This window comes from Erythrolamprus reginae, chromosome 1 (genome assembly GCF_031021105.1).
Source record: "Erythrolamprus reginae isolate rEryReg1 chromosome 1, rEryReg1.hap1, whole genome shotgun sequence".
In the NCBI taxonomy this organism is placed as follows: Eukaryota; Metazoa; Chordata; class Lepidosauria; order Squamata; family Dipsadidae; genus Erythrolamprus; species Erythrolamprus reginae.
The window spans coordinates 16788871-16807633 of NC_091950.1; the positions used below are offsets into that span (position 1 = coordinate 16788871).

The 18763-nt window shown below is 42.2% G+C and overlaps 1 protein-coding gene across 1 annotated transcript in view; it reads left to right on the top strand.

The window, feature by feature from the left end:
* APC2 (APC regulator of WNT signaling pathway 2) overlaps nt 1-18763 on the top strand; it is a 50281-nt gene that overhangs the window by 24684 nt on the left and 6834 nt on the right. The window contains exons 8-13 of the mRNA XM_070745571.1: nt 2186-2570; nt 6601-6696; nt 7800-7939; nt 11243-11320; nt 14439-14555; nt 15860-16074. Of these exons, the coding sequence (XP_070601672.1) occupies nt 2186-2570; nt 6601-6696; nt 7800-7939; nt 11243-11320; nt 14439-14555; nt 15860-16074 (1031 nt within the window). The remainder of the gene's footprint in view (nt 1-2185; nt 2571-6600; nt 6697-7799; nt 7940-11242; nt 11321-14438; nt 14556-15859; nt 16075-18763) is intronic.

Sequence of the window (18763 nt, forward strand, 5' to 3'; positions counted from 1 at the left end):
TGCCTAAAAGGCAGCTGGGTGACCTTCTGCCAGCCACTTTCTCTCAGTCCTAGAAAGAAGACAATGACAAAGTCAAAATAATGGCCACAGCCATACAAAGTTTCCCCGTTGTTGTTTTTTTAACATGATTCAAATCATAGTTTTAAATCTCAGGTGCTGGGCTTTTATGGGAGTGCCATCTAGTGGCAGCATCAAAATGTGCAGCTCCCAATTTTGTCACAATTGGTGTTTTTTTAAAGAAAACATTATTTGTACCAGGTAGTCCTCGACTTCTGACCACAATTGAGTCTAAATTTTCTGTTGCTATGTGAGACCGTTAAGTGAATTTTGCCCTATTTTGTGACAGCTGTTAAGTGAATGACATAGAAACATAGAAGATTGACGCAGAAAAAGACCTCATGGTCCATCTAGTCTGCCCTTAGACTATTTCCTGTATTTTATCTTAGGATGGATATATGTTTATCCTGGCCATGTTTAAATTCAGTTACTGTGGATTTACCAACCACGTCTGCTGGAAGTTTGTTCTAAGCATCTTCTACTCTTTCAGTAAAATAATATTTTCTCACGTTGCTTCTGAACTTTCCCCCAACTAACCTCAGATTGTGCCCCCTTGTTCTTGGGTTCAATTTCCTATTAAAAACAATCCCCTCCTGGACCTTATTTAACTGTTTAACCTATTTAAATGTTTTGATCATGTCCCCCCTTTCCCTTCTGTCCTCCAGACTATACAGATTGAGTTCGTGAAGTCTTTCCTGATAATTTTTATGCTTAAGACTTTCCACCATTCTTGTAGCCCATCTTTGGACCCATTCAATTTTGTCAATCTCTTTTTGTAGGTGAGGTCTCCAGAACTGGACACAGTATTCCAAATGTGATCTCATCAGCGCTCTATACAGCGGGATCACAACCTCCCTCTTCCTTCTTGTTATACCTCTAGCTATGCAGCCAAGCATTCCACTTGCTTTCCCTACCACCTGACTGCATTGTTCATCCATTACGGGCTAGAACCTAAGATCCCCCACTCCTAGTCCAAACTTTTTATCATTACACTTGATTGACACTTTGGGCTGAGCGAGGAAATGGTCTAATAAGCTTCTATACCCAAAATGGAATTGCAACCCATTCCTTACTGTCCTCCAGACTATACAGATTGAGTTGATGAAGTCTTTCCTGATAAGTTTTATCCTTAAGACCTTCCACCATTTTCGTAGTCCGTCTATGGAACCCGTTCAATTTTATCAGTATCTTTGTGTAGGTGAGGTGACACTCACCTCACCTACTCACCTCATTCACAATCATAGGTGAATGAGGTGATTGTTTAAAAAAGTAATTTTTGTTCATTTTATTTTATTTATTTATTTATTCCAATACACAATGACAGTTTTAGTGGGTATATATCTATATACACATAGTAAAATACATGATGAAGGTTATAGAGGAGATACTCATAGTAAAATATATCTAAGAAATAATAGAAAAGAAGATATAGTAATAGAACATATCAATGAAAGAATAGAAGAAGAGATATAGCAATAGAAGAAAGGTATAGGAGATATAGGAGAGCAATAGGACAGGGGACGGAAGGCACTCTAGTGCACTTGTACTCGCCCCTTACTGACCTCTTAGGAATCTGGATAGGTCAACCGTAGATAATCTAAGGGTAAAGTGTTGGGGGTTTGGGGATGACACCATGGAGTCCGGTAATGAGTTCCATGCTTCGACAGCTCGGTTACTGAAGTCATATTTTTTACAGTCAAGTTTGGAGCGGTTAATATTAAGTTTAAATCTGTTGTGTGCTCTTGTGTTGTTGTGGTTGAAGCTGAAGTAGTCGCCGACAGGCAGGACGTTGCAGCATATGATCTTGTGGGCAATACTTAGATCATGTTTAAGGCGTCTTAGTTCTAGGATTTCTGGGCCCAGGATTGAAAGTCTAGTCTCGTAGGGTACCCAGATCACATACTAATTGTACCCAGATCACATACTATTTGATGGAAATTGAATAATTTTGCATAAATAAAAGTTCTCGGAGAGGGGCGGCATACAAATCTAATAAATAATTATTAATTAATTATTAATTATTAATTATTAATATTATAAAACAAATAAAACATGAAAAGAAAAGAAAAAGAAACTACTGCTGTGCCACGTTTGAATTAAAAGGCCTTTTCTTCCCTCTGGTCCTCAGGTGGAGGTGGTCTTCTGGCTGCTTTCCATGTTGGCCACCCGCGACAAGGAGGACATGTCGCGCACCCTGCTGGCCATGTCCAGTTCCCAGGAAAGCTGCCTGGCCATGCGCAAGTCCGGGTGCCTCCCTCTCCTCATCCAGATCCTCCACGACTCAGACCGCGAACCTAGCGCCCCCGACAGCCCCGGAGCCGCGGGAAAGGATTGCCGGATGCGGGCCAACGCCGCCCTCCACAACATCATCTTCTCTCAGCCCGACGAAGGGCAGGCCAAGAAGGAGATGCGGGTGCTACATGTGCTGGAACAGATCCGCTCTTACTCCGAGACCTGCTGGGATTGGCTCAGGATGCAGAAGGAAGGGGCCAAGCTTCCCGATGGAGGAGCAGGTAGAGGGAGGATTGGGGTTACTCACCAGCCGCCTATCCGGGGAGTCTAAAGCAGTGTTTCCCAACCTTGGCAACTTGAAGATATTTGGACTTCAACTCCCAGAATTGGGAGTCCTAATTGGGGGCAGTCCTAATCTCCGGGGGGAGTTGATTCCAGAGGGTCAGGGCCGCCACAGAGAAGACTCTTCCCCTGGGTCCCACCAGACGACATTGTTTCATCGACGGGACCCGGAGAAGGCCAACTCTGTGGGACCTAACCGGTCGCTGGGATTCGTGCGGCAGAAGACGGTCCCGGAGATATTCTGTTCCAGTGCCATGAAGGGCTTTATAGGTCATCACCAACACTTTGAATTGTGACCGGAAACTGATCGGCAACTGATCTGGTGCACTTATGCACCTTACTGACCTCTTAGGAATCGGGAGAGGTCAACAGTGGATAGTCTAAGGGTAAAGTTTGGGGGCTTTGGTGAGTGAGTTCCATGCATCAACTACTCGGTTACTAAGGTCGAATTTCCTACAGTCGAGTTTAGAGTGGTTTACTTTAAGTTTGTATCTGTTGTGTGCTCACGTGTTGCTGTGGTTGAAGCTGAAGTAGTCGTTGGCAGGAAGGACGTTGTAGCAGATGATTTTATGGGCTATGCTTAGGTCGTGTTTAAGGCGATGTAGTTCTAAGCTTTCTAAACCCAGGATTGTAAGTCTAATTGCAAAGGGTATTCTGTTGCGACTGGAGGAGTGGAGGGCTCTTCCAGTAAAGTATCACTTCTTAGAGATGGGGCCTCAGTTTTTATAGAGCCCAGAGATCTATTTCCTTTGCAAACCCTCAATCAACCTGAAAAATGCAAATGCTTTGCCATTCAAAAATAATTTCTGCATGAGCGTTTCTTTGATTTTTAGTGTGTCTTGTTTTGCTTCAGTGTTTTATAATGACCTGACTTTTAATAGAAATTGCCCTGAGCTATTTTGCAAGGGAGAAAGGAAATGAACTGAATAAATAAATGCTACACTCTTCCTTTATTAGCATAACAATGCAATAATTACATTAGACCCAGAGACAGAAACTGACTTGACATTACGCAACGGCAGATACTCAAATTCTGTTTACTTTAAAAATATTTCTTTACGTGGGATATTTCTGTGCCAGCTTTCATTTGTTAAATTCGCTAAGAGGCTGGGTGAAGGATATTTGAACAGCATTTATTCCTCTCCCGATGAGAAGCCAAACATTTCAAAGAGAGCCTTACCAACATTTTTTTTTAAGTTATACTATTTTTCCAGGTGTCTGTATTTTGTGTTGCAGCTTTCATGAGCTCATTTCAAAATTACTGGTTTTAAAGCAACTGTTGATGTTCTTCTTCATGTAGGAGAATTTATTAATATTTCAGAACAGTCTCTCTACTTCTCCTATTTAGTTATTTATCTCTCTGCTCATTATTCTATTTATTTATTTATTTGTTTGTTTGTTTTGTCCAATGCACAACAATACACAGTGGAGGTTATAGAGGTTATACTCGAGTAAAATATGTTAGAGAAAGAATAGAAGTGAAAATTTAGGAATAGAATATATCAATTAGGGAATAGAAGGATATTATGAGAGTAGTATAAGAAAAATAGAATAGAAACATAGAAACTGTTGTGATTCCGTCTGAGGCTCCTCAGGGAACGGCTGAACCTCTGCCGGCTCCCTGCTCAGAGGGGGAGGAGGAGGAACAGGCAGAAGGGGAGGAGGAATATCAGGCCGAGGGAGAGGGAGAACAGCCAGAGTCCCCCGGGGTGGAGCTCTCCCCAGCAAGCAGCCTGGAGTCCTTAGATGAAAATGCTCAAGCCATCATCAATCACAGGCAGAGAAGAGCAGCACAACGAAGGGGACAATTAGCCAGGTACTTCCAGTCCTAAATAGGTAACAGCTGGGTTTGGGTGTGGTTCTCCCCAGAAAGGCTGAAAAGGCAGACCCACCTTTCCTGTATTGTGGAGCTTTGGGAGTCCTGGGACCTGGCTGTGATCTTTGGCGTCTCTGATTCTGGCTTGTGGCCTTGAAGGCTGAAACCTTGGGGAAAAAGGCGTGGGGGCTTATTCTCTACAGTGGTGTGTGTGCCAGCAAGAAGTCTGCTGTATTGTCTGGCCGTCAGGACTTTGCTGTGAAGCCTCATAGCCTGCCTGTTGGGAAGAACAGGTTTTTCTCTGTGTTTATTTTTCAAACTATAAAGTGCTTTTGCTTTTACCAGTGTGTCTGGCTGCTTTTTCCAGTTGGTGTTGAAGTCTGGGGGCACCCAGACAGAACAGAAACATAGAAGTCTGACGGCAGAAAAGACCTCATGGTCCATCTAGTCTGCCCTTATACTATTTTCTGTATTTTATCTTAGGATGGATATATGTTTATCCCAGGCATGTTTAAATTCAGTTACTGTGGATTTACCAACCACGTCTGCTGGAAGTTTGTTCCAAGGATCTACTACTCTTTCAGTAAAATAATATTTTCTCATGTTGCTTTTGATCTTTCCCCCAACTAACTTCAGATTGTGTCCCCTTGTTCTTGTGTTCAGTTTCCTATTAAAAACACTTCCCTCCTGGACCTTATTGAACACTTTAACATATTTAAATGTTTCGATCATGTCCCCCCCTTTTCCTTCTGTCCTCCAGACTATACAGATTGAGTTCATTAAGTCTTTCCTGATACGTTTTATGCTTAAGACCTTCCACCATTCTTGTAGCCCGTCTTTGGACCCGTTCAGTTTTATCAATATCTTTTTGTAGGTGAGGTCTCCAGAACTGAACACAGTATTCCAAATGTGGTCTCACCAGCACTCTATATAGCGGGATCATAATCTCCCTCTTCCTGCTTGTTATACCTCTAGCTATGCAGCCAAGCATCCTACTTGCTTTCCCTGCTGCCTGACTGCACTGTTCACCCATTTAGAAACTGCCCGAAATCACTACCCCTAAATCCTTCTTTAGAAGGATTACTAGAGAAATCCTTCTAGAGGAATAGTAGATACGATATATGAGATATAGGAGAGACAATAGGACAGGGGACGGGAGGCACGCTAGTGCACTTATGCACACCTCTTACTGACCTCTTAGGAATCTGGAGAGGTCAACTGTGGATAGTCTGATATGGAAAATGTTGTGGGTTAGGGGAAGATACTACGGAGTCCGGTAATGAGTTCCACGCTTCAACAACTCGATTACTAAAGTCGTATTTTTTACAGTCCAATTTGGAGCGGTTAATATTAAGCTTATATCTGTTGTGTGCTCTTCTGCTGTTGTGGTTGAAGCTGAAGTAGTTGTTGACAGGCAGGATGTTGCAGCATATGATCTTGTGGGCAATACTTAGATCACATTTAAGGCATCTCTTTCCATTGTTTATACATTTTCATTCCTTTCTTCTCCATAAGACTTTCTAGCCCGCTGATCTAACTAGAAACTTTTTCAGCTTGTGCTCAGTTCTACAAATCCTGCTTTAAATGGGTTCACTTGGGGGTATACACCACCAAGGGATGTGAATCCACTGATTTAAACTTAATATTAACCGCTCCAAACTTGACTGTAAAAAATATGACTTCAGTAACCGAGTTGTCAAAGTGTGGAACTCATTACCGGACTCCATAGTGTCATCCCCAAACCCCCAACACTTTACCCTTAGATTATCTACGGTTGACCTATCCAGATTCCTAAGAGGTCAGTAAGGGGCGAGTACAAGTGCACTAGAGTGCCTTCCGTCCCCTGTCCTATTGCTCTCCTATATCTCCTATACCTTTCTTCTATTGCTATATCTCTTATTCTATTCTTTCGTTGATATGTTCTATTACTATATCTTCTTTTCTATTCTTTCTTAGATATATTTTACTATGAGAATCTCCTCTATAACCTTCATCATGTATTTTACTATGTGTGTATATATATATAACCACTAAAACTCTCATTGTGTATTGGACTAAATAAACAAACAAACAAACAAATTGCATCCAAAGTCAATGCAATGAATGTTTGGGGTTTCTGTTCCATTCACCCCATTCCACTTCCTTCTTTGCAGCTCCTGTTCCTATCGAGCCCCAGATCTGCCAAGCTACGTGTGCCATCATGAAGCTCTCGTTCGACGAAGAATATCGTCGTGCCATGAATGAACTGGGTAGGTTACACGTGGGAACATTGCAGCCTGGTATCTCAGAGAAATAGCAATAGCACTTAGATTTATACACAGCTTCGTAATGCTTTACAGCCCTCTCTAAGCAGTTTACAGAGTCAGCATGTTTTCCCCAACAATCGGCCTCCTCGTTTCTTGGAAGGATGGAAGGCTGAGACAATCTTGAGCCTGTCGGTATCGAACTCCTGGCAATAGAATAGAATGGAATGGAACAGAACAGAACAGAATAATGGGATGAAATGAAATGAAATAAAATATAGAATACAGAATAGAAATAGAAATAGAATAAAATAATGGGATGGAATGAAATGAAATACAGAGAATAGAATAGAAATAGAATAGAATAATGGGATGGAATGAAATGAAATACAGAGAATAGAATAGAATAGTATAGAATAGAATAGAATAATGGGATGGAATGAAAAGAAATATAGAATATAGAAAATAGAATAGAATAAAATAGAATAATGGGATGGAATGAATATAGAATAGAATGGAATGGAATAGAATAGAATAGAATAGAATAATGGGATGGAATGAAATGAAATATAGAATATAGAATATAGAATAGAATAGAATAATGGGCTGGAATGAAATGAAATATAGAATATAGAATAGCATAGAATAGAATAGAATAATGGGCTGGAATGAAATGAAATATAGAATATAGAATAGCATAGAATAGAATAGAATAGAATAATGGGATGGAATGAAATGAAATATAGAATATAGAATAAAATAGAATAGAATAACAGAATTGGAAGGGTCAATGGGGGAAGCAGGATTTGCTTATGGACCATGTGATTCACTTAACAAGTTCAGTGATTCACTTAACGACTGGAAGGAAAAATTTGTAAAATCGGACACAGCTCACTCGTAATGGAAAATCTGATGCCAATTGTGGTCGTATATCAAGGGCTACCTGGGTAGTTATTTATTTTCCATGGTTCTATCATCTGACTGCTTTCTCTTTGCATTGACCCTGGTAGATATGATTGGGTGAATCAAAGGTGAGTTTTCTCCTTTGGTTGTGCACTGTTGTTGGGGGCTCAACGCTCAGTTTTTCTCTTCTCCGTTTCCCTCCCCAGGTGGACTCCAGGCCATTGCTGAGCTGCTGCAGGTGGACTATGAGATGCACAAGATGACCAATGACCCCCTCAACCTGGCACTCAGGCGCTACACCGGCATGGCCTTGACCAACCTCACCTTTGGGGATGTGGTCAACAAGGTATGATGAGATCCAAGAGAGAAACACTGAATCAGGGGAACACATACATACATACATACATACATATATACATACATACATACACACCGTATTTTTTGGAATATAAGATGCACCAGAATATAAGATGCACCTTAATTTTGGGGGAGGAGAACAAGGGGGGGGGAAATCTGCCTCCCAGAAATTTGCCTCCCAGCAAACAGCACAGATGATAGACGCTGTTCGCTGTGTATTTCTGTGCATATGTGCCTGACCCATAGAAATAGCAAAGAATTGGGAAAATGTACATTATGGCAGTATATTAATGGCAGAAAGTTTTCGTAAATGTAATCACACTAACTCCTCCCAATTATTTAAATAGATCTACTCCAAACATGACTAAGTCGGGGTTTAACTCAGCTGCCTTATCTTAATATTAAAACAGGACACTGTTAAATATCAGGTTATACTTTTACAGAACTTTAAAATTGATAAAACTTTCTGGAGGTATTTATTTATTGTTTGATCGATCGATCGATTGGATTCGTATGCTGCCCCCATCCGAGGACTCGGGGCGTCTCACAACACATCAAAAACAATATATCATATACATATCTAAAAATCCAATTAATATAACTAAAAAACTTTTAAAAAGTAGTACGTTTGTTAAGAGAATCTAGATTCCCCATTGACTTTGCTTGTCAGAAGGTCGCAAAGGGGGATCCGTTGTGAAGTCTGAACAAGTGGCCAAGCGTCCGAATTCTGATCACATCTTCATGGGGAGGCTGCAAAAGGTCGTAACTTTGATAAATGGTCATAGGCCACACTTTTCAGTGGCATTGTAACTTTGAACGGTCACTAAGCAAACTGTTGTAAGTCGAGGCATTTTGCTACAGGGAGTCCTCAACTTAAAACCATTCAACATGGTGTCCCTGTTTAGTTTCAATGTCACTGGACATGTGACTCTGTAACTTAGAGCAGTGATTTTCAACCTTTTTTGAGCCGCGGCACATTTTTTACATTTACGAAACCCTGGGGCACATTGAGTAGGGAGGGGGGCGCTAAAAAAGTTTGGACAAAAAAATTCTCTCTCTCTCTCTCTTCCTCCTCTTCGCTCTATTTCTTTCTCCCTCCCTCTTTCTCTCCCTTCCTTCCTCTTTCTCTCTCTCTCTCTCCATCCCTCTTTCTTTCTCTTCCTTCCTTCCTCTCTTTTTTGCTCTCTTTCTCTCTCCCTCCCTACCTCCCTCTATGTCTTTCTCTCTCTCTCTCCTTCCCTCCCTCTCTTTCTCTCTCTCTGTTGCTCTCTCTCTCTTTCTCTCTCTTTCTTCCTCTTGTTTTCTCTCTCTCTTGCTTTCTTTCTCTCTCTCTCTCTTGCGTTCTTTCTCTCTTGCTTTCTCTCTCTCTTGCTTTCTTTCTCTCTGAGCTTCGCGGCACACCTGACCATGTCTCGCGGCACACTAGTGTGCCACGGCACACTGGTTGAGAAACACTGACTTAGAGGACCTCTTTCTGCCACATAAATCCCAGTGGCCGGTAAAATGCCACAGAGTCAGCTTTCTACAGGTCCCGTCAACCAGATAATGTCATTTGGCGGGGCCTATGGGAAGAGCCTTCTCTGTGGGGGGCCCGGCCCTCTGGAATCAGCTCCCCCCAGAGATTCGTACTGCCCTCACCATCCTCGCCTTCCACAAGAGTCTTAAGACTCACCCATGTCACCAGGCCTGGATCAATTAGATCTTGCCCCCCTGACCAATAAATGTGATGCATGGTGTGATTGGATTGTCTGATTGAGTAATATTCAGTGGTACCTCTACTTAAGAATGCCTCTACTTAAGAACTTTTCTAGATAAGAACCAGATGTTCAAGATTTTTTGCCTATTCTTAAGAACCATTTTCTACTTAAGAACCCTGGAAAAATTTCCCAGGAAATTTGAGAGCGGCACAAAGGCCCAGCCAGTTTCCTGCCATTCCCCCATTAATCCCGGCCATCTCGGGCTTTTCTGGGCTGCCGGAGGAGCCTTTCGGTGGTGCTTAAGGAGGCTTTGGCAGCCCAGAGCGAACAAAGCATTTTCCTTTCGCTGGGCGCTTGGAGAGGGAATAAACCTCTGCCAGCACCCAGAGAAAAGAAACATTCCCTTCGCTCTGGGCAGCGACTGTCCTCCTCCTCTTCTTCCTCCTCCTCCTCCTCCCGCCTAAATTCCGAGCTTTTATTTCTTTCCTAATGGGTTTTCACGCATTATTTGCTTTTACATTGATTCCTATGGGAAAAATTGCTTCTATTTACAAACTTTTCTACTTAAGAACCTGGTCATGGAATGAATTAAGTTCTTAAGTAGAGGTACCACTGTATGGGTTTTTTAGCTGTAGTACTTTAATCTATTAGATTTGTTTTGTACGCTTTGTTTCTACATTTATTTTGTGAACCACCCTGAGTTTTCGGAGAAGGGCGGCCTACAAATCTAAATAATAATAATGATAATAACAACAACAACAACAACAACAACAATAATAATAATAACTTCTTTAGAGAAACATAAAATCAATCCTAAAAAAAGCAAAATCCATCCTTCATTCCTTTTCCTCACTCTTTTCTTTTTTTAAATTTTTAAAATTATTTTATATCAACAAACATACAAACAACATTAAACATTTATACTTATCTATATACATAATAATTAATATTTTACAATTCTGGTTTTTTTTAACATTATATTTCCTTAATACTAATTCCTTTTCTTGGTTTTTTTTCTATCCAGTTATATAGTTATACAGTTCTATCCAGTTATACAGTAGTTCTTATTTTGTTTATCCTGTAATTCGTACGTTAATTTACTTAGTTTAGCGCAGTCTAACATTTTATTGATCACCATCTCTTCATTTGGTATCTTTTCCTGTTTCCTATTTTCTGCGAATGCCAATCTTGCTGATGTTAGTATATGTGTTATTAAATAATAGTCTTCTTTGCTGTGTTGACCTCTGATTATTCCTAATAAATACATTTCTGGTTTAGTTTCTCATTTATATTCCAATATTTCTTCCAACCAGCTCCGAGTTCTAGTCCAAATTTTTTTTGCTTCCGGGCATAACCACCAGATGTGATAATATGTTCCTATGGCTGTTTTGCTGGGACATTTATTACTTATACTCGGGTGTATTTTAGCTAAGCGTGCTGGGGCATAATGCCATCGGTAAAACATTTTATATACATTTTCTTTATATGGTATGGGTAATGTCATCTTATAATTTACTTTCCATAATTTTTCACAGTCATCTAATTGAATTGAGTAACCAAAATTTGACATCCATCACTCTTTTCTTTCTGTTTAGGCATCGTTATGTTCGCGGCAGAGGTGTATGCAAGCGATCGTGGACCAATTGGCATCCGACAGTGAGGAACTGCACCAGGTACGGTGGGCCAGAAGAAGACCACCGGGTGGTCACCGAATGTGCACCTTAGGTCAGGCCCAAGATCATTATGTGAAGTTAGAGGTTTGCCTGACACAGCTGCGATAGAGCAGTGTTTCCCAACCTTGGCAACTTGAAGATATTTGGACTTCAACTCCCAGAATTCCCCAGCCAGCTGGCTGGGGAATTCTGGGAGTTGAAGTCCAAATATCTTCAAGTTGCCAAGGTTGGGAAACACTGCGATAGAGGAACGGGGAGGGGGGGTGAGAGAGAGAGATTTATGCCACCACACATCCCTTTACACAGAGTCCAAGGTAAGGAAGGAACCAGAAACCCCTGTACCGGATTGGTCCACATGATTGCACTTGTGGGCGCGGGGATGTGATATGAACTTTAACCGGGATGGAAATCTTAAGGGACTTTAGAGTTGGAATGACCGGGCTGAATCCAGAAATGGCTTTGTTAATAAATCAGACCCTGCGTGAAAGCACAGGAGGGGAAATTGATTTATTTCTCAGATGCTATTTGGTTCGCTGACACCTTACCTGCCAGTGGCAGGCAGCCACTTACCTTGCTACCCGGATGGTCCTCGGCTGTTGGCATGTGTACGCACGCACCCCACATGAGGTTTGGCTTCTGCGCATGCGCAGCAAGCAAAATCTCATGAGATTTTGGCTATTTTTGCCTATAATTTTGCTTCTGCGCATGCGCAGAAGCAAAATAAATTGCGATTTTCTCCGGAAATCTGTCGGTCGTGCTATTCCCGGGCCATTTCTGCTACCCAGATGGCATCCCTGCATGTGGGGGGAGGAGCCCATGACTGCTACCCGCCCTTCTCCAGCAGGTCCAGACCCAGATTATCTCCTTCACTGAGCATGTAAAGAAGGCACTTCAAAGCTACTTTACAGATAAATGGTCAAAGCAATGGAAATTGCAGTTTAATGTTTCCAAATGTAAAATAATGCACTTGGGGAAAAGGAATCCTCAATCTGAGTATTGTATTGGCAGTTCTGTGTTAGCAAAAACTTCAGAAGAGAAGGATTCAGGGGTAGTGATTTCTGACAGTCTCAAAATGGGTGAACAGTGCAGTCAGGCGGTAGGGAAAGCAAGTAGGATGCTTGGCTGCATAGCTAGAGGTATAACAAGCAGGAAGAGGGAGATTGTGATGCCGCTATATAGAGCGCTGGTGAGACCACATTTGGAATAATACTGTGTTCAGTTCTGGAGACCTCACCTACAAAAAGATATTGACAAAATTGAACGGGTCCAAAGACGGGCTACAAGAATAGTGGAAGGTCTTAAGCATAAAACCTATCAGGAAAGACTTCATGAACTCAATCTGTATAGTCTGGAGGACAGAAGGAAAAGGGGGGATATGATAGAAACATTTAAATATGTGAAAGGGTTAAATAAGGTGCAGGAGGGAAGTGTTTTTAATAGGAAAGTGAACACAAGAACAAGGGGACACAATCTGAGGTTAGTTGGGGGAAAGATCAAAAGCAACGTGAGAAAATATTATTTTACTGAAAGAGTAGTAGATGCTTGGAACAAACTTCCAGCAGACATGGTTGGTAAATCCACAGTAACTGAATGTAAACATGCCTGGGATAAACATATATCCATCCTAAGATAAAATACAGGAAATAGTATAAGGGCAGACTAGATGGACCATGAGGTCTTTTTATGCCATCAGTCTTCTATGTTTCTATATGTCTATGATCTCAGATTCTCTATCTGGCCCACTGGGGTAAAGAGCTGCTGAAGTTGCCATGGTTGGAGAACCCTGCTCTAGTCTGCCAGAAAACAAGTGGCGTTATTTTCATTTAATCTCCTGAAAATCCTTATATAAGAGCCGGGGTGGCGCAGCAGGTAGAGTGCTGTATTGCAGGCCACTGAAACTGACTATAGATCTGTAGGTCAGCGGTTCAAATCTCATCACCGGCTCACGGTTGACTCAGCCTTCCATCCTTCCGAGGTGGGTAAAATGAGGACCCGGATTGTGGGGGCAATAGCCTAGCTCTGTTAAAAAGTGCTATTGCTAACATGTTGTAAGCCGCCCTGAGTCTAAGAAAAAGGGCGGCATAAAAATTGAATAAATAAATAAATAAATAAATAAATAAATAAATAAATAAATAAATCCTTCATTTATGACTATAATTCCATCACGAAGCAATGCAATCATTAAGTAAATCACATTCAATTTTACTTTTTAAAACTTTTTTTCCCCTTGTGCTTTATGTTTATTGGCTTTTAAATATATATATATATATATGACGGTCTTGGTATATTCGGGTTTCTTCCCGTGTAGGATTTGGAAATTTCTGGCGACGTTTCGACGAGGTCTCACTCGTCATCTTCAGGCTGGTGTTTCTGTCCTTGTTCTCAGGCGAACACTGCGAGACCTGAGCTGCATTCCTTCTATAAATACTGGTGGCTGGGTGTGGTTTGATGGCTCAGCAATTGCCTGCTGTGTAGAAACTTCCTGGTGAGTCAGTGGGGTAACAATTGGGGTCGTTGATGTAGCTGAGGTATGCTGATTAGGTAATGGTTGTAGATTAGGCGTGATATCCTGAGTAGTTGGAACTTGCAGGCTATAGAAGGAAGGCAGCTCAGGTCTCGCAGTGTTCGCCTGAGAACAAGGACAGAAACACCAGCCTGAAGATGACGAGTGAGACCTCGTCGAAACGTCGCCAGAAATTTCCAAATCCTACACGGGAAGAAACCCGAATATACCAAGACCGTCCGAGATACGAACCCGGGGTTCAGAAACTTTTTGCCTCTTCTTACGAACTTTTTCCATCTTGCGAACCCGCTGCCGCCGCCGCCAAGAAACCCCGTCGCCCGGCTGTCGCTTTTTGTTTTACTTTTCTATTTGCATGTACGTCTCTGGAGATTCTTGGTAATCCAGATCATGGTTGTCCAAAGGTGCTTTTTCATGTGTATCTACACATACAAACATAGAAGATTGACGCCAGAAAAAGACCTCATGGTCCATCTAGTCTGCCCTTATTTTCAGTATTTTACCCACCTTCACACTTTGTGTTCCATCATCCACAGCAGTCCTACTTTTTCTTATGGCCCCTTAGGAAAGTTAATGGCCCCCCTTCTCTTTTCTTAGGTGGTATCCAGCATCCTACGCAACCTCTCATGGCGAGCCGATATGAACAGCAAGAAAGTCTTGCGAGAAGTTGGCAGCGTCTCAGCGCTGATGCAGTGCGCCTTACGGGCCAGCAAGGTAAGACGGAAGAGGGAGAATCCACAGCCAACTCTACTAAATATGGTCACCACTGATGGTCTCACAAAATGGGCAAGAGCCCTCCTGGCCACAGCTCCTACCAGCAGGAGCCACAAGCCTAGGTAAACCTCTAACCAGTGATGGGCCACTGCCGCCATGGGGGGGGGGGGACGGGATGCAGTGGGGATAGTAAGTTTATGCACTATTTATTGAATACTTAATAGTTTTTTTATTGTCCTTCCTTCTCTAGTACCTTAGTATGATCCTTAATTACTTTTAAAATAGGAAATAATTCAATAGTATGTTTTTACCCATAAACGTTTTAATCATTTTCATCATTATCTAGAACTGAACATTTATAGCAATAAAGGAAAATGGAGCTACTTGCCTAATCTGTTATTCTACTGAAACTTGTGGGTTCAGTACAAAACCTTAAAATGTGACTGTGCTCCTCCACCAATAATGCTGTCTATCATTTGTCCTTTTGGGGGCTATTCAAATAATGTGATTTAATCAACTGAACCCAGATGAGTCCAAACACCTATTTGAAAACTTATCTTGGTCAGTAAGCCACTCCCACCCAGTCCCATGACCTTTAAGCCAACCCCTGTTACATGATTGTCAAGCCACTTCCACTAGGTCACATGGCAGGCAAGCCACTCCTACCCGGTCACATGACCATCAAGCCACACCCTCAAAATAAGCCACGCCCCATAGTGTGGTAGTAATATTTTCAGGCTTCAACTGTTAATTTATCAAGCCCAATCACATGGTTTCACAGTGAAGCACGGGTATCTAGCTACTGTTCTGACTTCAGGCTCGTGCAGATAATAATTGGAATAAATGATTGCTCACTGCATCTCATAGTAAAACACAATTCCTTTATTTCTCCTTTCTTCTCTCTTCGGACACACACCAACATTGCACGCAATGTTTTTCTCTCCCCATATCTATCCTTAGCAATGAAGTAGATTAGCTCGGTAGTAACATAAAAGCATTCCACAAGTCATTCTAAAAGTTATGGGCTAATCAGGGCTAGCCAGAAGTCATAAAAGCAGCAAATAAATCACACAAAGATTATCTTACGCTCCGGAGCTTGCCGTGGATGCCCCCATCTTGGAACGGCAAGATTGACGAAATCAGCTTCTCTTCCGTTTCACACCTGAATGTGAAGTAATTGAATAATTAATTCCTCACTCTAATATCTCCTCCCCTTTTCTTCTAAGCGTTTGTGAAACTAGTTATCGATAATCTTCGAATTTTCTTGAAAGAGAACCTTTTTCTTGTCTTGTCTCCTACACTAGGAATCCACCCTGAAGAGCGTCCTCAGTGCCTTGTGGAACCTCTCAGCTCACAGCACTGAGAATAAAACCGCCATCTGTATGGTGGAAGGAGCGCTCGGCTTTTTAGTGAGCACGCTCACCTACAAGTGCCAGAGTAACTCTCTTGCCATCATTGAAAGCGGAGGTGGGATCCTAAGGAATGTCTCCAGCCTGATTGCCACCAGAGAAGATTACCGGTGAGTCATCCCTGTTTTCCTCCTTATTTCAGTAATTAACCTTCACAGCCAGAAACACCTTCCTTCCCCCATCAATACTATGGTACCTTGGTACTCAACTGCTTTGAAACTCAAAATGCACAGGTACATTTATTTATTTATTTATTTATTTATTTATTCATTCACTCACTCACTCACTCACTCACTCACTCATTCATTCATTCATTCATTCATTCATTTATTAGATTTGTATGCCGCCCCTCTCCGTAGACTCGGGGCGGCTCACAACATGATAAAACAGTTCATAACAAATCTAATAATTTACAATTTAAAATATTTTTAAAAACCCATTTTTAAGCAGACATACATACAAACATACCATACATAAATTGTATAGGCCCGGGGGAGATATCTCAATTCCCCCATGCCTGACGACAAAGGTGGGTTTTGAGAAGTTTACGAAAGGCAAGGAAGGTAGGGGCAGTTCTAATTCCTGAGGGGAGCTGGTTCCAGAGAGTCGGGGACGCCACAGAAAAGGCTCTTCCCCTGGGGCCCGCCAACCAACATTGTTTAGTCGACAGGACCCGGAGAAGGCCCACTCTGTGGGACCTAATCGGTCGCTGGGATTCGTGCAGCAGAAGGCGGTCTCGGAGATATTCTGGTCCGATGCCATGAAGGGCTTTATAGGTCACCTTGCTCAATAGTGGTGATTGTGAGAGGGATCTTGGAGCCCTGGTGGACAACCATTTAAATATGAGCCAGCAGTGTGCAGCAGCTGCCAAAAAACCCAACACAGTTCTAGGCTGCATTAACAGAGGGATAGAATCAAGATCATCTGAAATGCCATTAATACCATTTTATAATGCCTTGGTAAGGCCACAGTTGGAATACAGTAGGTGCCACCCTGGCTCTTTATACTGGTTCGTCCAAACTAATAGCATTTTTTTACTAACGGTTTGGGCGAACCAGTCTGAACTGATAACATTTCACCCCTTGCTGTAACTTTTGGTTGCCAAACAAATGGTTCTGAGTCAAGGATTACCCTGTATCCTCTTTCTGTTGTTTTTCCTTTTGTATAGCCACACCTTGGACGTGAAAGCTAAAACCCCACTTGTGTTAATGTTCCCAGCAATTGGTATTCGGAAGTAGACTATGAATTCAGAACTCCTAAAATAGCTCTCTAATTACTCCCCTCCATAAGTTATAATGATGTTACACCTTACGAATGAAGGTGAATACAGGTGTCCCAGTAAGCTGTTGGACAGTATTATTTGGTCTGTTGTGTAGATGTTTGGGTGGGTCAGGGTGGAGAATTGGTGCTGGGTGGGGCATTTTTCCCCCCTGATTGTTATGTGTGGCCGGGCTATGACAATGACAATAAAGTATTTATATATTTTATATTGTAATGTTGGCCTTCTCTGGGTCCCGTCAACTAAACAATGTCGTTTGGCGGGACCCAGGGGAAGAGCCTTCTCTGTGGCGGCCCCGACCCTTTGGAACCAACTCCCCCCAGATATCAGAGTTGCCCCCACCTTCCTTGCCTTTCGGAAGCTCCTTAAAACCCACCTCTGTCATCAGGCATGGGGGAATTGAGACTTTCCCTCCCCCTAGGCTTATAAAATTTATGCATGGTATGTTAGTATGTATGATTGGTTTCTAAATTGGGGTTTTAAATTAACTTAAATATTAGATTTGTTTACAATGTATTATTATTGCTGTGAGCCGCCCCGAGTCTGCGGAGAGGGGTGGCATACAAATCTGATTAATAAATAAAATAAATAAATAAATGTTGCAGGATTCAATCTGGGTCAGTCATCGGGACCAGAGATTTTGTCTTCTGAGCTTTTGGATTCCTGTTGGAGCCCATTCTCAGGGAACTAGAAGTCTTAGTAAGACCTCAGCTAGAGTACTGCAGGCAGTTTTGGTTCCCATGTAATAAAAAAGATGTTAAGACTCTAGAAATAAGGCAGAGAAGAGCAACCAAAAGTTTGCTCTCCCCAGGCTTCAGAGCCTTTCTAGGAGCCTGGGGAGGGCAAAAACAGCCTTCCCCATCCCCCAGAAGCCAGAAATGGCCCATTTTCTCAAGTTGAAATGATCTGGAGCTTGGGGAGAGCAAAAAATGGGCCTTCCCCACCCCCTCTGGAGGCTGGGAACAGTCTATTTCCTGACTCCCAGTGGGCCCAGAAGGACCGAAAATCAGCTGGCCGGCGCACACATGAGCACTGGACCTGAGCTCTTTTGCCCACCAATATGGCTGTATGAACCACTTGTGGCCTAAAAAGTCCCTTCCAACTCTGTTAATCTATAAATAATAGGAATACGGAAGCTCTGAAAACAAAACCTTTGGTTCTGACGACTAACGTAGATTGGATCGTCGACCCAGTGACTAACGTAGATTGGATCTTAGACCCAGTAACTAACGTAGCAGGAAGAGGGAGATTGTGATCCCCTTATATAGAGCACTGGTGAGACCACATTTGGAATACTGTGTTCAGTTCTGGAGACCTCACCTACAAAAAGATATTGACAAAATTGAACGGGTCCAAAGACGGGCTACAAGAATGGTGGAAGGTCTTAAGCATAAAACATATCAGGAAAGACTTCATGAACTCAATCTGTATAGTCTGGAGGACAGAAGGAAAAGGGGGGACATGATGGAAACATTTAAATATGTTAAAGGGTTAAATAAGGTTCAGGAGGGAAGTGTTTT